This window comes from Ctenopharyngodon idella, chromosome 2 (genome assembly GCF_019924925.1).
Source record: "Ctenopharyngodon idella isolate HZGC_01 chromosome 2, HZGC01, whole genome shotgun sequence".
Taxonomy (NCBI): Eukaryota; Metazoa; Chordata; class Actinopteri; order Cypriniformes; family Xenocyprididae; genus Ctenopharyngodon; species Ctenopharyngodon idella.
In genome coordinates, this window is record NC_067221.1 from 24,490,328 (window position 1) to 24,512,275 (window position 21,948).

Sequence of the window (21,948 nt, forward strand, 5' to 3'; positions counted from 1 at the left end):
TTGTCTTAATGGGAAGCAATTTATTATTGTGAGTGACAAGCCTGCTTTTTTTTTTCATTGCAGTGTAATCTGAGTACACTCGATTCCGCTCATGATTTGAACAAATCCCAGAGGCGGACAGATAATGGTTTGAATTAGCTTCTTTGACCTCAGGGATTAATCCCAGAATAACAGAGAACACAACAATAGGTCAAATGCGTGTGAAAATTGAAGATAAACTAATACCATAAAACAGACCTTTGTGGATTAAATTGGGGATTAAATATGCATGGAGCGCTATACATGTCTAACCATGTGAGCACACAGTTTTGAAGAGGAAAACAGTATTTGTCACATTTTATCAGACATTTTGCTCTAAAGACTGCTCTAGAAAAGTAAACTGGGTCTATTACACTGAGTGACTGCATTAAAAAGCTATTGTAAGAGATTAGATCCATTTCTGGCACAGTACGTTAACTCACTCTCGTTTCATTGTCCATCACGTTTATGGGTCAGTGCTGTCTAACAGCTTCTCTTCTTTTACAGAAGGGGTTGGCCATGTTTTACTGACAGGAAATGCATCACTGTGGCCTATCAACACAGCATGTATTGTTTATAATGCATGTACTTGTCTGAGAGGATTTATATGTTCTCTCCTATAATTCTCAGTTATTACATGTTTTCTACATATTCTTATCTCAGAGAAGTCATTTCGCAGGGACTTATCTATTCTATTATATAATATATAGCATTGAATGCTATAATACGACGCAAGACATTTCCATTCAAAGTGTATAGCGAAATCTCTTACAAGGGCCATGTCATCAGATATTCATTAGCAATATGGCCTCCACATCACTATGATTTTCAGTGGCCTGCTGATTCAGTATGTTCAGATGTTTGAGCCTGGCGGACATCATGTTGCCAGCTTGTATGGAACAGTTATGCATATGGCAGATGGATCAATGACATGGCACTCATATTTTTTTTATTAAAAATACATTAAAAATTCAATTCACACAGTAAATTGAAAAAAACCTCTACAAAGAGTTTTTATTTTTCATTTCTTTGTTCTTTTTTTTTTTTTTTTTTTTTGAGGAATAAAGTTATGAAAACATGAATGAAATTCATGAATGAAATTTTTACAAGAATGAAATTCTTGTAAAAAAAAAAAAAAGCACTTTAGAAACTTTTATTATTATTTCTTAGGGAAAAAAAATAATTTAAAGGCACAATATGTAATATTTTTGCAGTAAAATATCCAAAAACCACTAGGCCAGTTTTATATATTTTGTTCAGTTGAATACTTACAATATCCCAAATGTTTACAACTATTTGTAAATCGTGAGAATAACACAATTTTAACCAAGCATACGGGACGTGTCTGGGAGTCGCCTGTCAATGACGTCATATCTGCCTTACCCTCGGTTTCCGGTTTTATTTTGTAGAAACCATGGAAACACCAAAGACGCTGTAATATATTACATGTTTGATTAGACAAGGGAACAACTGTTTGGATAAATTTATAGATTATTGTTATTGTTATATAGCTCAACACGTTTAGTCTTATTCTTAAAATGTATTTTTCTTGATTTTCCGAGAGTACCATGCTTTTACCATCCCTCAGAGAAAAACACTATTTAGTAAGTAATGCAGCATTTTCTCCATCATACAATACGTTTTAAAATTAATTGCATGCCATTTATCAACACAAGCCACCCAGCATTTATTAATGATATTCTAAAACCAATCTAGCTTACTGCATTGTGCAACAGGTGTCTCACAGCAGCCGCCGAGCAAACGCACAGACGTTATAACATAATTTTCAACACAGTCAAATGTATCTAATATGATAACCAGCGCTGTGTTACCTCATACGCTTGATCGGAAGAAGCGAAAGCGGCGACTGCGGCATAATAAAAGTTCGGCGAGGCGTGTGTCGCGTTTGTCTCTCATTAGCAATCCCTCCAGCGGCCTCGTTCCGCTCCAACATCACTCGCCCTGCTCTACTTCATACTACAGTAACGTTAATAATCTCATCCATGAACATGATTTCTGCCCGAGTCCTGTCCCGATTCTTTTCCACTGACTGTGAGGTAAAAACGACATCTCCCAAGATTCCGTGCTCAAACTCTGCGACCTATCTTGAATAGGCGACCTCTAGCGGCGAAAAATCTACATATTGTAGCTTTAACAATGCTTATTATTATTATTATTATTATTATTATTTGAAAAAGTCATGTGGTGCAACCAACATGCAGGAAAAAACAAACAAACATAAAACCATAAGTTATAGCATGGAGAGGACATCTGACCTCATGACTGTGTCAAGGTCAGTAATTCTTTAAGAATTTCAGATAATTTAAAATTTTAATGACAAAGCAGGGTTAGTTCAGGTTGTAAAATGTCACATAGTGGGACACACCAAAATGATATTTAAAAAAAACAAAACAAAAAAAAAAACATTTTCTTTAAAAGGATATTTTAAAACTTTTTTTTGAAAATGATGATTATGTATATTCAAGGTATAAGGAAATGTTATTTTTATTATATATGTTATATATTATTACTTTTTAATTGATGCTTATACCACATGACATGAAAAAAAGATGACCAATGTAAATAAAAAAAACACATTTCAAAGAACTTGGCACATCAAAAGTTCAAAAGATGTTCCCTTTTCTCTAACGTAGACACTCTTATTGACCCTTTTATCCAAAGTTCCCTGGGGATCAAACCCATGATTTTGGCGTTATTAGTACCATGCTATAACCCAGTATTTATTAATATAATTATTTTTGGCATTTAGAGCAAGTAATTTAGAAAGTAGTACAGAGTCTCAAGGACTTTTAAATTACCTCTTAAAAATAAAGACATTATTTATTTAAAATAAAATATTTGCTTAGAGTATTAAAAAGCACCAAATACCAGTGGCAAGTCTTTTCTTCATCTTAGACTATATTTCCACTGAGCTCAACGAATATAATCGAACCACAATACACTAATCCAATCAAAAAAGCAAAGCAAATTCTAGTGTGAGTCTCCATTTTAGAGATATGTGTGTGGTGCAAAAGTGTGCTTTGGGCGTTGACCTGGTCTGCCCAGCTATGACCACATCCCACATGAGGAAAAAGAGGCCTTGTGCCAGTGAAGCCAGTGAATGAGCGCTGGTCAGAAGGCTGTTTTCCCTAATGGAAGGCACAGAGAGCCCTGGTGTCTGGTTGCTGTTGAGAAAGAGTGAATGGAAGGGGTAAAGAAAGGAGAGGGAACAGCACCACAGAGCCTCCTTGGCAGTCTCGACTCAGCAACCATGTACCAGGCTGTACAATAGCTTCCTCTGTTCAAGAAAAGAGAGTGCTAAGGGATGGGCTCATTGTATGAATGTGAGTGTGTGTTAATGTGTGAGAGCTTGTGTTGCACATATTTGTTTAAGCATGCGCACTGACCCCCGAACACAATATACACCAATACACCCTTTAGCGGCTCTCACAAGAGCCTCATAAAACCCTTAAGCCAGCCAGGTTGAAACTCTATATACTGTCAGAATCCTTGGCACACTACACCAATGCATCCTTTGCATATTTTGCATACATGAAACTCTGTTTTCTACTAAATGTGACCCATGTGTTCCCACCTAGCTTTCCTGGCAACAGCAGCACAGTATGGTGGGAGAAACATCAGGCTTGTTTTTCAAACAGCCGTTGTGAGTGACTTCATTAATGCAATCTAATGGAAAGAAGTTGGAGTGGCCCTCTGAGAGAGTAAACACTTTTAGTTGGACATTTGCTGCCACTTTTGTCCTAAAGTGTTAGTTGCCTCCCACCCCAAAAAAGAAAATTTTCATTCATCTTTGAAACTGAAATGAAGATATTTTAATGAAACTTGAGTGATTTCTGTCCATCCATTGAAAGTCCATTCCACCAAAATGTTGATGTTTGTTCATGAAGTTCATGAAGTGAAGAGATTGTAAAAGATATCCATATTTAATCCAAGTCTTATTTTAAACCACTCAATTTAGGTGGAATGGACTTCAAATGAAGAGACAGAAATCTCTCAGGTTTCATTAAAAATACCTTCATTTGTGTTTTAAAAGTTAACGAAAGTCTAATGGATTTGGAAAGAAATGAAGGTGAGTAAATGAGAATTTTCATTTTTTGGTGAACTATCCCTTTAATCTTGATTAGGTAATGTTTTTCTGCATTCAAGGAAAGTTCAGTTAGAATGCTAGTTGGCCAAACTTGGGGCACTTAAACGACATTTATTTTAAAGAAACATTTGAAGCAAAACGTAAACAAGCATAAATAAAATACATTGAGATAAATATTTGTTCACTTTCTGGTTGTCAAAAGTTAGTGGAACAAGCTCATCGTTGATGTGATGAACTATACTAGTAATTTTTCTAGTTCTGAGAAAAGGTCTAGCATTATTGTTTTGCAGATGCCACTTGGTTTGAAATCTTAACGTCACTGTAAATTCACCATATCATGTTTACTCATTAAAAAGCACTCTAATTCAGTACGCTACGCCATTGCTTAAACTACAACAAATAGTAGACCCCTCAAACACAGATTTTGCTCTCATCTGACCTGCCTGTTTGAGTAACCAGTCGTTTGATGTAGCCTTTGGTTATGCTAATCACAAATTGCCTCCGTCTCCTTTTCTCCTACGGTGGAAATGAGCCATTCATTGTGTGTGTTCACTTACATGCACTTCTCCTCCATCCTATTGAAGTATACCTTTGAAGTCTTGCAATTGATGAAGAAATAAACCGGAGCAGAAACAACTTCTACTGCACTTGTTCTCTTAAAGAACAGGAAACCAGAAATGTGATTTGTTTTAGTACTTAGAAACAGTGAATATTGACCGCTCAGTCTTGTTACACAAGGTTTTAACAGAGCTGCAACAAATCAATAGGTTTTAAGCAAGATCATACATATATTGGTCATGCTGTATATTCAAGCTTACCTTAGCATCCACAGGGGGGTGTAGTTTATCATGGCTCTCAATCTAAAAACAAACAAACTAAAAAATAATTATAGACCTTTTTACCTAGCCATTTTATACTAGCATCCATTGGCAATCCATTATGCTTTGGACGGTCAGGTACAGTGGCATATTCATATAAATGCAATACTTCGTAATGATATCACCATCAAGTAACATTTGCTTATCATGAACTATTTGTAGTTGACAAAATATATGGCCTGCAACATTGCTATATTAAACATTACTAAAATAAACATGATCATCACTGTCTTTTACACCTGGTGTATTGTAAATCTTAAATCAATAATAGGCAGATAGTTGCTACTAAATATAGAAGACATGTTATCAATGGCCTGACAGTGTAAGCATGATGTTCTAAACCACCTTCTCAGGTCTACAGAGTTCAGGTGGTCTTCAGTTCGAGGGACTTCTGATCAAAGCAGCAAAGCTGCTTATGATGACATGGACAGTTCAAAATCCTCACTAGGCTTGAGATAAGCTGTTCTCACCAGACTTTAGACTCACAGGACAAGGAAGATGAATTTGTGCTTATTTGTGTTTTGCAGAAGTGTGGATGGCATTTAAAGAGACTGCAGTACCTCGTTATTTACTAATGCACCTTGGTAAAGTCAAGTTGTTGATTAAAGTGGCGTGGGCTTGGATAAGATGAGGCTTGGCTTAGATTGGATAAGATGATTGGGAGAAACACATGGATCATCTTACAGAGTATCAGTAAGTGATGTTCCCCTCAAGACATCAAAGAACTTGCAAATGATAAAAAAAAAAAAAAGACTACAGGGCAGTGACTGCAAAAACACTCCTAATTTTGTCCTATCAAATAACAGATTTTATTAAATGGCTCTCTAGAATACTTGATTGGTCTATTGGAATTCTGATTGGTCAGTTAGGACGTTCAGTGGTCAGATATTTCTGAACAATAACTGTTGCACACTGTAAAACTGTCTGGGTTTATTTTGTGGTAATGGCTGTAAATTATCTCTTATATTTTGGAAATTCTTTGGTCAGTCTGTTTTTCACCCACAGTATAGATTTACTGATTGTTTTAAGTTTTTAAGTTGACATGACGTAATCAAGGCCATTTTTTAAACTCTTAATGTCTAGGGCTAGATTTTTAATTTTATCAATGCTAGAGCAAGGCATGACATGAATTATGATACAAGAAACGTGAAAGAAACTTGCTCAATACCACTCAGTCAAAACACAAGAGGTCTGCCATTTTAGGGTTGAAAAGCCAGTCTAGCCACAATTAAAGCGCCAGCACAGTATTTGAAATCTAATTTAAATAATAGGTAATGATATGATTTAAGAACTAAAACCACCGGAGACTGCAGCACTAATGGCAGATTTTTAAATCTCTCACGACAAACGTCACTGCCTACAAAGCTGCCAACAAAACCCTTCAAAGCAATTGGCTGCCACCCAGAAATTTTTACCTCTCATTTGCATAAAGTATGTCTGATATTTTTGACATTCTCACCTCTTGCTGTACTGTCAGTCCCACAATTCACTGGTGTTGGCAATGCCAGTTCAGTTCCACTCACTCCGCACCGATGGAGCTGTGGGGGTACTAAGGCAAAAACACGGCTATAGCACACTCATAAAAACATACTGAACAATGACAATAAAAGGACAAGATTAGTCTGAACAAATCAGTACATGGCATAGGGCCATGTTTTACCCATAACGCAGCTCTCAGGTCTTACCGGTTGCCTGTCTGCATTGATGTGTCAGGCTGGGACATGCCACACTACTACAATAACATGATCTACAAGATCAATGACTTGCCAGGCCCGTGTGGAAACATTGATTGTGTTTCCATGGGCTGTGCTGACCTCTGCTGACCCCTTCATGAATTAGTTAATCTCACAGCAGAGTGAAAGCAAAGCCATTTATAGTTCAGTTGTACAGCTGTTATTTTGCTTTTTAATTTAGTATCAAATGGATTGCAATCTGTTTGAGCACCCCAGACTGGGATGGACATAATAGCACTGGCTTGACCAATGCCATGGGTTTGGGCGGAACTACCTGTTTGTTCAACCAATTGCAGATGGGGAGTGTGTTTGAAGCTTTTTGAAAACAGGCACTATAATTGGAATTGACTTTGGTGACACTAGTGGTTCAAATTACACACTTCACCTTTAAGTTTATGTAATTCTGTTATGATAGATAGATAGATAGATAGATAGATAGATAGATAGATTGATTGATTATGCTGCGTTCACGCCATGTCATAACCGTAATTACAAGATGGTAACCTGTGACATTCTACCCGGGGCTGTTCACGTCCTGAGACTATAGGGGTGCTTTCACACCTGCCTCATTTAGTTCGGCTGAATCGCACTAGAGTTCGATGTCCCCCTTGGTGCGGTTTGTTTGGGCAGGTGTGAATGCAGAAATCGCACTCGGGTGCGCACCAAAAGGTGTGCAAGAATGCTGTCCCAATGAAGCCTTAAATCCTGCTCTAGCTGAATTATAACATTCATATAGTGTTTGCGAGTGTATCGACACAGTTAGCCTACTAGACAGCGCTGGGAGATCCAGAGAGAGCAAATTTGCTGCAGTATTAATACGAATGTAATATATAATTTAACAGCGAGAATGACGGCTACACTCGTATAGTGTTTGTGTGTGTCTCGACAGTTACAAATAAATCTGCAATGAGCTCATGAAGCGAACTTGTTCAATAATTTCGATGGATGACGCTGAAAAAACTCTGACCAATAAGAGGACAGTTGTACTCACATGTGACTTACATAAACACATTTTGGTACGCTTTGAAATGTTGCCTTGTTGAAAGCAAACCAAACCAAGAAGAAAATGCAACATTGTAACAAATTTAATCCCTGTAAATGCCCTAGGATTTATGCTGTGTCAGCATTATCAATGCCGAAAAGAATCTGCAGCAGTCAGGTGGTACAATTAAGACCTCTGTAAGTTGTTTACGGTAATTATTATTGTATTATTATGTGCTTTGAGACATGAGGTAATTTAACGCTGTCTCGCGTGATGCTTTGCAGAATCCAGCGAGGCTTTGGAAAGCGCTCTGAAGGGAGGGTGGGATCTCATGCTTTCAACGCTAAATTGCTATTGCTAGCCTATACCTTTAATTTAATAAAGAGAAATCTGGGCACTGTAATTAAGGAATCCTTATCCCTTCACCTAATCTATTTCTTTCTATAATGAAATATGGATGTGAATCTGTGGCTGTATTCACAAAACATCTTAAGGCTAAAAGTAGCTCCTAAATCGATGATTGAGGAGAAACTCTTAAAAATAATGGGCGTGTCAGTACAAATTTTAGGAGTCCAAAATTTTTGCTCTAAGAGTATTTCACAAAGCATTTTAGCGCTAAAACTAGCTCCTAAATCTGTGAAACGTTAGGAGCCTAGTCAAAGGGACTCCTAAGTCACTAAGACCAAATCACAAACAGTCCTAATCCACCCAAAGACACTGTACACCATTGAGGCAATAGCGATAGAGCCTTAGGTGCTGAACTTTTTCTTCATAAATGCAATACTTTTTGATTAATAGATTTGAATCTACGATGAGGCACCAAAAATAAATCTTTAACAAATAAATAAATATTGTCCGATTACCTGTGGCAGTGGTTTTCATGAGTTCACACTTACAAATGATTGAATAGAGTAATAAAATATATAATAAGCGCATTTGGTGTACTGTCCAAGGGGATCGAGGGCTCCGAGCTTGGAATTTAGCCCAAACCCAAAGTTCTAACCATATCCCCAGCTGAGAGTGAGGGACGAGGTGGCGGAGGGATGCAGAAAACTGTCAAAGTAACTATAGGCGAGTCGGCTCTCGTCTGTGTATTTATTCCTCTTCTCGTGCTGATTAGAAAGACTGTTTGAATGTGTTCCTCCTAAACTTTGTTTATAAAATATAATTTGTCGCTTGAATTCTGCATTCTCTTGAGATGCAGACATCCAAGAGGCGGACAATTAACTGTATATACTAGTTTAATTAGTGACACTTAGCCTACATTTTAAAACATTTATTTGAATATGGCAACATTTGTATTTGAAAAACCTTTATTTTAATATGGAAACATGACACCTCATTTTACAATATTTCTATGATTAAATCGCTGACTCATCCCTCATCAGCCAATCACTGTGTGCATACTCCATAGCAACGAGGTCAACCGCGCCCTTACCCTTAGCTTAAGACTTCAGTCTATTCCTTAGTAAAAGTTTGTCTCAGCAGCTTTGTGAATAGGTTTTAAGAGAAAACTCTTAGCTAAGAACTTTTACTGCTATTTAGCGGTACTCTTAGCGGTAAGATAAAATGTTTTGTGAATACGGCCCCTGATCTGTAATCTCAGTATCTCAGATCATCATATTTTGTGGGGAAAGGTGATAATTCATTTGTGTTGCAGGAGTGTGACTCCTTTAAAGAATGACCGAGGAATATCAGTTTGCCCTTCTCGAAGTGAATTACTGCATTTCACAGGCTGTTTCATTGAGCTAAAGAGAATATGAAGGACTGTTAGCTACACGCTGAATGTGCCTGCATCAGAAGATTTGGTTTTCGAAAAGAAGAGGTGTTGTTGCTCATACATTGGGTTTTTTTGTTTGTTTTTCAACTCATGCAACACTAAGCATGAATGATACCTCAAATCTTGAAGCGTGTTGAGGAAAGATATGCTATTACTTGAAACAGGGACCTAAGGAATATATAGGAACCAAAATTTATTAGAGACTGGGGTGAGCTCTCTGACCTGGGGCCAGTTGAACCAGCTGTGTTTAAGTTAGAATATATACTAGTTTTGACGTAAATGAGCACTAAGTTACTAAAAATGTTTGCGTTGCACCATTTAACTTAGTTGAAGTGTAACTCTACGTATAGACTAAATATTTATGGAAGCCTCTGACGACCTACTAGCTATGTTCCGCCTTAAGAACAAATGGTACAACCGAATAAAGTACAGAGTTAGTTACAAACTAGCTAGTAGTTACTAAGCCTCTAGTGTGGACTTTATGTTCCAAATTAAGAAAGAACTGGCTACGAACGGCTGGTGCAACCCTACCCAGAACACCAAAGCAACTGCATAGCAACGCCCTGGCAACCACCCACAACATGCTAGCATTGTGGTGCCACACTTATCATGAGCAAGCACCAAAATAGGTAAAAAAAAATCTGGTTACAAAATAAAACTTTTCAATTTCAATTTCAAATTTGCCACAGCTAGATAATAAGTCCCCAATGACATGATAGGAAGGTGAGAGATGGGAGGTTTTGTCTATTTATTACTCAAATTACATAATCATTTTGAATAGTGTTAATCGTGTAGCCACAGAAACGCATAATTTCAAGTCCTAGAACGTGAACACTTCCGAAAAGAATGTCTGGATTGTTATCCAGACATAGCGTGAATGCACCATTACTTTGTCTATTTTTGCTCGACCAACAAAAATAGTTCATAATAACAAAGTTAAATGGTGCAATCACATCATGTCAGAATTACTATAACAAGATAACAAACTGGAGCTCTGAGAAAATTGCGCATGTAATTGTGAGTTAACGAAGTGAATGCTTTTTACAAGTCCGAATTCTCATAATTACGGCAATTTCAATATGTCATGAACGCAAAGAAGCAGGAACAACCGTGGCATCTCCAAACGACAAGCAGTAGTGGTACTCCTGAATTAAAGAATGGCTGCATCCGCATACTTACCTAGTAGGCGAAAAACAGTATGTGACAAAAGAAGTATGTCTGAATTCACAGTACTCATAAAAGAGGAGGCAAAAAGTAGATTTTGAAGTGCCCATTCGATGGACATTTACTATCCCATGAGGCCACTGGAGAGGATTTATGAATGGCAGTGAAGCGATGCAACTGATACTGGTAGGTCACATTATAATGACAACATGGCGAATGTAGTATATCCAAAAAATAAGTACCTACTCAAGTGAGTATGCGATTTCTACGGAGTCCCGCACATGACATGCAGAAAAAAAAGTAAATCGAGCGCACGCTTTTACTAAGTAGTTCCCTCAATTTACTAAATCGTGTGCATGATTTACTATTTCATTCCCTCGATTTGCTAAATCGTTTGCACTATTTACTTTTTTCCTGCATGTCATGTGCGTGGCTCCATAGATTTTAGACGCAGCCCAAGTTTTTAAAATTGTAATGAAATGGAAGTAGCGACAGATCTTTTCCTCCGTAATGACTGGAGATAAGTTCTGCATACATCTGAGTCTTTCGCATTTACCGGAAGGTCCAGTTATGACTTTTTGATAAAACATTAGGCCAAAAAAAAAAAAGAAAAAAAAAAAAAAAAAGAAACATATACAAATTATTTGTCGCCACCTACTGGTATACCGATTTAACCTGCTGAAAAGAGCCAATGAAAAATCCCATCACTAATGCACACTGACAGTCCGCCTGGTACACACTAACACAAACAAGTGGAGTGATACAAAAACTCCTAGCGCTCCTGGACTAAATATCAGCACTCAAATTTGGTGACCAGAACTTAATTTTGAACAATATTTATTAACTTTTAACAGCTTTGACAAAAGAGACTGTTCCTGGATTAAAGGCTTGCAGCATATCGTGCTGCTTGCCCTGTGATCTGACAGCACGATATGACAAAAGTGCTGAGATGGAAGACAGAAGACACAGACACAGACACAGACACACAAGGATATCAAGTAAGCCGATTAACAGCCAAGCTCAGAATAGGATCAGTGCGGGTGTCACACGCACAGACAACACAGACACTCAGAGAGACACAATCTTGTCCATGAGCTCATGTACACATACTCACAGGCTCACACAAAGACTCAAATGCCGGCACCTGGAATCCTACCAAAATCTAATATTAGAAAGCAAGAGTCATTCCCTATGGTTCAGAGGTGGGAGGAGATGACGTCATCTGCTGTTATCCACCCAGATCGCTTCATGCATGAATATAAGAGTAAGAAATAGCTGCAGCGTGGAGGGTCCTGGGCAATTCCAGGCCAGGGTTACCAATGTGGGGCCCCTGTACTGAATACCATCTCCAAATGCCCTGAACTTTCATTATTGTTTCATTTCATATTAATAATCAGAGACACAACCTTTCAAAAACAAAACAAAACACAACAGAGGACCCCATACTTTCATTACTACCTATGAAGGGACCTATCCTCCAGCACAGGGGCCCTTTAAAGGGTTAGTTCACCCAAAAATGAAAATTCTGTCATCATTTACTCACCCTCAAGTTGTTCCAGACCTGTATAAATTTCTTTGGAGTGAATGAAAATGAGTGAGTGAATTCGGACACTGAGTGCACCGGAAGGGCTGCCGCTATTGCATATGTGCTTGCTGTTTAATAATCATTTGAAACTAAGCAAACTGGCAGCTCCAGTTGTAATGAAAAGATTTATCTTGAAATCTGTCATGGAAACTAGCATGTATAAACCTTAATTAAATAATAAACTCGTTATTGTGGTGCATTGTGGGAATTAATGAGTGCACTCGATAATGTCCACTATGGTTTCGGACACCATTATGAATGCCTGTCACCTCAAATAGTGCCCTACTTAAGGGTATAGGGGGTCATTTCGGACACAGCCATTTCTTGAACATGACAATGAGTTCACTATACTCAAATAGCCTCCACAATCACCAGATCTCAATCCAATACAGCACTTTTGGGATGTGGTGGAACATGAGATTCGCATCATGGATGTGCAGCTGACAAATCTGCAGCAACTGCGTGATGCTATCATGTCAATATGGACCAGAATCTTTGAGGAATGTTTTCAGCACCTTGTTGAATCTATGCCATGAAGATTTAAGGCAGTTCTGAGGGCAAAAGGGTGTCCAACCCGGTACTAGCAAGGTGTACTGGCCGCTATCGCCTCACACACGATGACGCTGTGAGAACCGTGCAAGTATGCCACCTAGTGGGCAGAGAATTATATGTCCACAAGACACACAACCTGCAGAAATAGCAGAAGGAGAGCATCTCTGACTTCCTTACATGGTTGAAATAAATCATATATGTATATGCATGCAAATTTAAACTCAAACCAGCATTCTTTTTTATCATAAACTTCTGAGAAACATTATACATAAGAAGAATCTGGGTGACTGTTTCAGCCCATGAAATGAGATGGTTGCTGTGTTCATCATTTCACCTGAACACTAATACAAAGGGACCACTTGCATCTCACCTTTATCTCAAAGCTATTGTGTTTCACAAGGACACTCATTACACTTAATCTCATTGGGCTGGACAAGCAGCCACAGCTTTGCCTTCAGGGACAATTAACAGCGTCCTTTGCCATTTGCTCTCAGTGGCACTTGTCGTATCCAACACAAGATGTCCCTTGACTATACGTTACCAAGCAAAGGCTGCTTTGGTTCAAAAAAGGTGGGGTAACAAAAGACCAGTTAGTGTGCATGTGTGATGGGGGTGGAGGCAACAGAGATGGTGGGGGAGGAAAGTAATGATAGTAGTCGTGGTGGGGGTGGGGGGTCCCCCCCCCCAATTGAATGCATCAACGGGTACAGCTGGTCATATCTCTGTTTTTAAAGAGCAACTGGCCACCTGCATTTGTATAGGGTTCAGAAACAAAGACTTTGGAACTTACCGTAGCTAGAATGTAAAGTTTGACTAACAATTGCTGGATAAAGGCTGGAAGGAGAGGGGACACTAACAAAAAAGTTATGTTTTTTTACAACATTCTTTGAAGTATCATATAAATACCATGAAATGAATATGGCACTCTTTCAGTACCATAGTATATACCTAGTAAAGTACCATGGTGTCAGTATTTTTAGTCATACAAAGATTATTTGACAATAACAACATAGTTTGAAAATGAAACTTTAAATCTTTTTAAATAACAATTCTCATTAAAGTTAGGCCATCTAGTTTAACCCATATTTTTAAACATGATAAAACTGTTATATGTTCTGTTATAAATATGTATTTTTATTTTATTTTATTTTAGGCTATTCTTTGTGTTATGAAACGTAACCTACTCATTGATTCAGTTCGCACGAACGCGTTTCAAGTTAAAGTAAGTGTTTTTTAAAACGCATATCGGTCCTCTAGCAGTTAAAATAGCCTAATGAACGCGTTCTGTGTGAACGGACCTTTTCTCTCCATTCCTTGTATAGATTATTTTCTGTGACGTAGCTGGTGTGCGATACCTTTGGTTGCCAGTAGGAGGCAGAAGAGGACGGTGAATTTTCCAACGGTTAACGATTTATTTGTATGGGATGCGCTTCACTTTGTCATATCCACCGAGAACTCGTGCAGTCTTAAAGTCTGTGCAACCCCGCTGCTGGAATTGTCAATGAGGACATTTACCATTTTACATGAACCTCAGCATGACGTGGACTGTGTTTTACCAGTGGTCTGTCAGTTTGAAATACCTGTAAGGCGTTTTAGTTTCTCATTTGTCAGTCAAAATATATAAAAAAAAGAAATATTGATTATGGAGAGATTTTAAACGGGATATCCATCGATACGGTCTGTTTTATTACGTCTGCGCCTCTGGTAAGATAATTATTTAACAAATCTTGGAAAATGTAACTTATCAACTTTAATTTGAACTTCTATATGATACTGAGATCTTTCTAACTTTAACTGTCTACAAGCTGTTTAAATAGAGCTGGAGAAGCGTTGCAGTTGCAATTTTACTTATTTCATAATTTGTTAACCAACTTTTGCTGCTATGTTTCAATTAGTGTATGTTTTTAAATACTCACTTCCTCATTTCCACTTAATCCCTGATTGTAACCGAGGTGTCTATCCAAGTATAAGCATTATCACAACCTATGTAGCCGATTTGTAGCCGATGTGCTGTTTGTCAGACTACATGATATAACACTGAATTTCAGGAGCCTACATTTTGACGTGCATTAACATGTGTTTAATAGATCGGCCTCATGCTGTTGTCACATATCAGCAGTGTTACTGAAGCCTCAAACACTCAAGCTGATGCCTGCATATTGAGATGCACTTCAGTGAAGGCTGGTAGACAGCTGCCATCCGGTCTAGACTGAGTAGCTCCACTCTTATCAAGATCAAAGCACATGCTTGCACTGAACGCTGGGAAATGTATGTGAGAGAGATGCAAGGGATGGAGTGGTAAGCCAAAATGTGAGGTGAAATATGAAACTAAACATGTCGCCTACCATGTGGATTATTTAGCTTTTACAAAGTTGCTGTTTTCTGAGGTGAATTCTGTATTTTTTGACGATTTCTGTCCTATTACACCCTATTTTTTTCTGTAGAGAAAAATGGCATAATGTTGCTGATTTGTCTCATACATCCACACTCATTCCACAAGCATTCAGCCTCCTCAAACATGACCCTGACATATAAGCCTGAAATAGACGCCTACTTAGACATGACATCAGCCAGTGTTTTAGCCAAACACACACACGCACATTCAGTACACGTCTGCTGAGCCAAATGACCTGCGTTTATAAGTCTAGTGGGGAAATCTCCGGCAGCTGTGCGAAGGCAGCGAGTATGCAGATGTAAGAGTGTGTGTGTGTGTGTGTGTGTGTGTGTTAAAAGCTTGTTTCTGGCAGGATCCCTTCTATAAGTGTGTGTAAAATCAACCTTTAGGATAGCACACCTGACAGAAACCTGCATGTTGAAGGTGTTAGATCTGCTGAAGGAGATGCAGAGGAGAGGATGGCTTTTACTAAAAGGCTTTTATATGGTTAAGGACTAGAAACCCATTAATAGCACTTGTCTTTTTTTAGCTTTTCCATAATGCAGCAAATAAAGAACACCTTTTGTGGAATCATGCCGTTTTTAACATCCACCTGATGTGCTTGAGTATAACTTTATACATCATGTTGTCTTACTGCTGTTTGGATGGTCTCATAATCAAAGATGCTTTTACTGAACCACATTTTCTTTATACATATGGGTTTAGAAAGGTTTTGGAAAATAGTGCTCTAAATCTTAAATGCATCAAAGTTGAGTGTAGTGTCTCATGAACTGAATTAATGGGTGAATGTTAATTTGAGTCAGTGAATATAGGACTGGCATTTCCAATTCTTTAAGCATGCTTTGGTCTGACACAATGAATGGCAAATGTATGTGCTTTTGAAACTTAAGAAAAAAAAAGGTATAACTCACAAAATAAAAGTTAAGTTTATTGTTGAACAACAAACTCCACACATACAACAAACAGGCCAAGGTAAAACAAATAATGCAGACAAAACAAAGTCAAAAGAAACCAAAACTCCTTTTTTCTTTGGCCTAGCCCTCCCATACAAAAACTAGTTTATGGTACAACTAGTTATGGTACAACTAAAGTTCATACATAAAATTTACTGGAATGCTCTGAGTTCAATGGCTGTTGATTTTATACATGTTGTCTTAAATGTTGAAATATTGAGACATGGTCAAACAAGTAAAATTTCATAAAGAAGCACCGTTTTGGTCACAGGAGATCACGATAAAGTGGCTGACCTCTTCACAATATGTACAAAAATATAAAATGTAAATAAAAATACAAACAAATCCTTGTCTTGCTTATTTCATTGTGAATGCTGGAAATCGGAAGTTGTGGTCGGTCCTCTAGAAAATTTTGAATTGGGGGTCAGTTGGTTGACATGGGTGACGAACTTGAAAATGACCATGTTTTATGTATTTGAGTCCTTTATGCCACTGGCTCCAACAGTTGGGTTAAAGCAGAGGCGTCTACACCTGCTCAGCAATATGAAACGATCCTTTAATCATCATCATCCGTCTTCTGCTTCTTGGGGTCGACGTCATCCTGATAGAAAAGTGGGATTAAAAATTAATTACTTGAACTGTGACAAAAAGTGGAAACCACCACCACTCGGTTCCAGTATTCTTTAGGTAGCGATTCATGATTGTACCTCATCATCTTCATCGTCCTCTTCAGCAGCTCGTTTTGTTCCTCCACCTAGCTCGTCGTCATCTTCATCCTCGTCCTCATCCTCATCACCTGCAGAAAAGAACCATTAGCCACATGATTAAAACGTCTTTAAATTAGTTTGTCGCCATGTCAGAAAATTGTGAACATTAATGTTGCACCAACCCTCTCCTTCCTCTTCATCTTCCTCATCTACCTCATCATCTTCTTCATCATCAATTTCAGGCTCTCCGTTTTCTTCATTCTCCTGTTTACACATTTCAAAAAAGATCAGTGCATGTTCTCCATTAAATACCAAAGTAGTGGAATAGTAGAGAAGTCAAGAACACTGGCCAGGCAATTTAATTACCTTTCCATTAGTGGCATCTTTTCCATTTTCCTTCTCCTCAAGGAGCTTCTTCTCTTTCAGGTCCTACATAAAAAAAAAAAAAAAAAAAATTAAAAAAAAAAATTAAGTATTTCTCTTAACTGATATTTTAAAACATTTAACTTTGTCAGATTGGAGCCATGTGTGTCCAATAGGCAGAGTGAATGCAGATTACGATTGACGTGAACAAAACGCCCCCTATGCGCACAAATTTAAATTGCATCTCTAATGACGCCCCTCTGACATTGACGCCTCATTGGCTGCAGCAGAGAATTTTGCTGTCCATCAACGACCCCTGCTCCCGCCTCTTATCGAGCGAGCTCGTTTGTAATCTGACACTTTAGTGAGACTCGGCGGCTGTGGGCATTGTAAAATGTAAATCCATTAAGCAACAATATTTTGGCGTGTACGCACTTGCTTACATTGCAGCTCCAGAAAACACAAGCTTAAAACTCGAAACAAGCTGGATGATTCAGAACCACGGAATTGTGTTTCAGCGAGCTGATACCGAACTCTAATGAAAGACAAAGAAGCGCACGCATGGCTTTCACAATCTATCCATCCCGAACACAACAGAGTTCGGCATGCACGCCACCACCGCCGTCACGTTAACCTGGATTTAGTTCGCGCAGTCGCAGAATTGACAAGAAACCGTAGGCAAAAAAACACAACCTGTCAAAAAAAATGTCAGAATATCATTGCTCCTTGAATTTGCTTTGACGGGTCTCGTTTCAATTAAAGCCTTGCCAAAAGCAGTTAAATGAGCCTTACACATGCAAATATTTTCATTAATTCGTTTATATAATCTTTAGCCCTTAAGCCGTTTATCAACCACATCAACTTGGACCGCCCCCTTAAATTCACGACGTCCCTGGCTTCAAACTAGTAAACCAACAAGCCCACGTTGTCGTCACACACGGAAAAATATAAACTCGTTGGAAATGCATAACATACAGCATTAGACCGATTATTCGATCTTTGGGCTTGCATATTAGCTGCCTCTGTGAGTTTAAAGGGCTTTCGAGTACGAGACAACGGCACCACCACCACAATTTACAGGCTTGAACGTCAAAACAGTTCGGGTCACACATAGCACAGTTTCTTCACTTGTTTATTATCAATAAACTTCAAAAAAAAAGAAAAGAAAAAAAAATGGTTATTTGCCTTTGAAATCCGATGCACTGCAGCGTTAATCCAAGTTCCGCGTATTGGCTGCATCAGAACCATTCGTTATCGGACTTGATAAACCCGAACAGCGGTAATTCGAAATAACTTGCAATATGCTTCGTTAATCCCGTCAAATGTGCGACAAATTCGTTTTTTATTATATGTGAGATTCCCTATCGTTTAGCCGCCAAGACAAACCGGCAAACTTTCAGCCCCGAAGCCATCGACCGATCAACGCGTTCTCAAACCCGCCGTAATGCCTGTTAGCCACAAACTAACCGGTAATGAATGAACAGATTTAGGAATAAATAAGTGCTCAAAACATTGTTGTGCGGAAATTTACACAAGCCATAAAACCATAGGCTACCTACAAACAAAACATGAGTAAATTGTGTAACATATTAGGCTATTTATACATGTTTAAGATCTGGAAAACGAAATACAAAGAATTACAGGTTTAAGGATTTATCGTGGTAAGGCAGTTGACGTCCCCAGCTCACATCGCCGCTGTTCAAAGGGGAACCGACACGCTTGTATAAACAAAGAACCCGCGCGCGCAGACTGTTACATTCCGGACAATGAGAAATTGCGTTTGAATGTGCTCTCATTCCGAGCGCGCGATAGAACTCGTTACAATGTATCCATTTAAATTTCTCATTACAGTATCAATTTAAATCACTTACGGAACAGTTATCGCATACTTTTTCTTTATTCGTAATAAATTAATCAACGGTTCTTTCCGGCTACAGCCCAAAATAGCCTACGCGTTCGTGTTAAATCTTAACTAGGAGACAAATGAAAAGAGAAAATGCTTTTTAAATGAGAATTTCGTTTATCTAGAGGCACCCGTTCTTACCTTTGCGGAGATTTCTGTCGCGGAGTCAACCTTCGTATCGGCCATAATTAATATTGTGTATCAATAAAATTCGGAACGAAGGAAAATGCGAAAATAATCCGCCTCTATCCTCCAATAATCACTATTGTAATGAAGCTTTCTTATGCCGACGGCATGTGATGAAGGAGGCTTTAATATAGATTTGCGGGCGGAGCATGAGAGGCGGTCGGCTGTATTTAATTGGTTAGTGGACTCCGAGGAGGTGTGTTTTCAAGGCAATAGAGTGGAACAATGGAAAGTATTTCTAAACGTAAAAGGACACACCCCCAGCCGGTATTTCAACAGGGAAGACACACCTCCTACCTCCGCTTTTCTCGTTACAGACATTTCTGTGCAATGCAATTCCACATTTCGTAAACAAATTCGTAGATACGACCATACTACCTCTCACAAATGAAGTCGTGCAATCAGTAGTTAACAAATGTTGTCTGTCCATCAGCTGCTTAGACTTATTGACCCCTAAATCACCCCCAAACACGGCACCTATACTATTATAGGATAGACAGGTAGTCAAAGCACACTGAGGAAATGTTGTTTTTAAAGCACGTACGGTGATAGGGTGGCATTTGGGAAACGGTGTTTTCATGCCAGATGCAGCCCCTCCCCTTTCCGTGAATTTCGCACTAAACTTAGCACTGCGAGCAAAAACAGCTCTTTTCACCACTGCCTTTTCATCTGACAAACGAAATGAGTAAAGGCACACAAACCAGCTAAAATTTCACCAGGCAGGCCGTTTTAGTTGCATAACCTCTTTCAGAACAAGAAACCCATATTTAGTTCATATCTGATTTTTTTATTACCGAAAAAAAAAAACTAACCACACGATGTAAGGAGCTGCAACTACTAGCGTTTATTTAAATGGAAACGCGTCTTCTGCAAGTTGGTCGCTGTAAATTATACTGTTAGAAAACGTATTTTAAAATCATTAACAACACACTTGTGTTTTATTATTCGGGATGTGACTTGTGCTTTATTATTCGGGATGAGTAGCATTTAAACAAAGCAGAAGCCATAACCTCGCCGGCGAACACAGAGGGGAGGGGAATTTCGGATACTTCATCATAACCTACATTCAAATTCAACTTTGATGACGAGGCTTCTTGCAGTCGGGCGCATCTGATTGGATGCCCAGACGATCAGAACCCACAGTTGACGCTTTGCGCGAAACGATTGGATGCCAGAGATGTCAATCAAAGAAATGACCCACAGTGTGCGAGAAAGCCTGGAAATGGATTCGAACAGATTCTTGGCCTGGGGATTGTTTATTAGAGAAGTGTATCAAATTGTAAAAAAGAAAAGAAAAGAAAAAATCACTTTTGACCTGACAATAAAGAAGAGGGCCTTGTTTTTGAACAAAATAAACAAATATTTAAACATGAATGATATGGAAGCAAAAATAGATCAGTATATTATATAAATAATATTATTAGATCAATAATAACTTGCAAAAACCTGTTCCCAAACAGCATAGCCTAGGCCATCTTGCCAAAGTAAACAAAAATAGGAAAAGTAAGTTTACCTGTTTGAACAAAGACAACAATATTACAGATTATCATCACCAAAAAGAATTAACCAGTCTTGACTAACATTTATTGATCACTATGCATCTATCATTTTATGATGGATTGCTTTCACAGTCATTCAATTACATCTTCTTTACACGTTATAATATGAATAAATATCTGATTTGTTAATAATATAATCAATGAAAACATTATAACATACTCTTACCTTAAAGAGACGCCTAATTATTAATCAGAATCTGAACACATTCTTCACACCAATAATGCCCCACTTTAATTCTAGCATCAGGCCAAATTTCCTGCTTCTCAAGCTGATCTCCCCTGAGGCAGAGTATATATTGCTGTACAGGATAAGAGACACAGAGAAACACTTCCTCATGAGTAGGCAGTGAAAACTGTGCATGCGTGAACCTGCCAGGGAGATGTGGAGGAGGAAAGCACTGCTGTGAAAGAAGTAACTCAGACTAATGCTTCTCGCTCTCTGAGGTTCAGACAGGTGTATTCTTCTAACAAGGACACATATTTGCCTGTGCGAGACAACCAGGTACACACCGGCCATAAGCAGTGTCCAGTACCTTAGAAAACAACCCAGCTATCAATGTGCATTCCTTCACCATGAGGTTCTTATTCTAAACAAAACAAGGCATGGTCCTCATCAAATAAGGCTGTTAATTTCCATCCATTTTTTTCTTCTCATAAAAAAAGTGTCTCACTCAGAGACAGGAATGTGTTCCCTCTAGTGGGAAGCACATATTATAGCAGCTACTGACATGTTCTCATCCGCACAGTGATTACAATATTAATACCTGGTCTAATTTTTTTTATTGTAAGTCTCCTTTGTTTAAACTCTGCCCTCAATCGATGTTTGAAAGTAATTTAATCTTTGCTTTCCTAGAAGACTCAGAGAACTGTATTGAACTTCCTCTTAAGGAATGTCTTGGAACTGAAATGCCGTTTCCACAAGGAGAAAGTGGTAATTTGAAAGTAGTAACACTGACCTGGTGTATTTCAAGCATAATGAGAGCAAGTGCATTCTAGTGATCCCTTGCAGACAATTACTACAGCAACCATTCTGTTAGAGGCTCAAAAACTTCTTGAGAGGACATAAAAAAAGTTTGTTTAGA

General features: G+C 38.4%; 1 protein-coding gene across 2 annotated transcripts; it reads right to left on the reverse strand.

Annotated features, from left to right (window-relative positions):
• Nucleotides 1-16,098: 16,098 nt before the first annotated feature.
• ptmab (prothymosin alpha b) lies at nt 16,099-21,047 on the reverse strand. Of its 2 annotated transcripts, XR_007926045.1 has the most exons (6): nt 21,033-21,047; nt 19,263-20,552; nt 17,222-17,284; nt 17,038-17,119; nt 16,856-16,944; nt 16,099-16,749 (listed from the first exon to the last, which is right to left on the reverse strand). XR_007926045.1 is itself a non-coding variant. In XM_051869208.1 (5 exons), the coding sequence occupies exons 1-5, from the start codon at nt 19,305-19,307 to the stop codon at nt 16,705-16,707; spliced, it is 324 nt and encodes a 107-aa protein (XP_051725168.1). In that variant the 5' UTR covers nt 19,308-19,519; the 3' UTR covers nt 16,099-16,704. The 2 variants fall into 2 exon arrangements, 1 of the variants encoding a protein (XP_051725168.1); XM_051869208.1 differs by lacking the exon at nt 21,033-21,047 and having other exon boundaries at nt 19,263-19,519.
• Nucleotides 21,048-21,948: the final 901 nt, after the last annotated feature.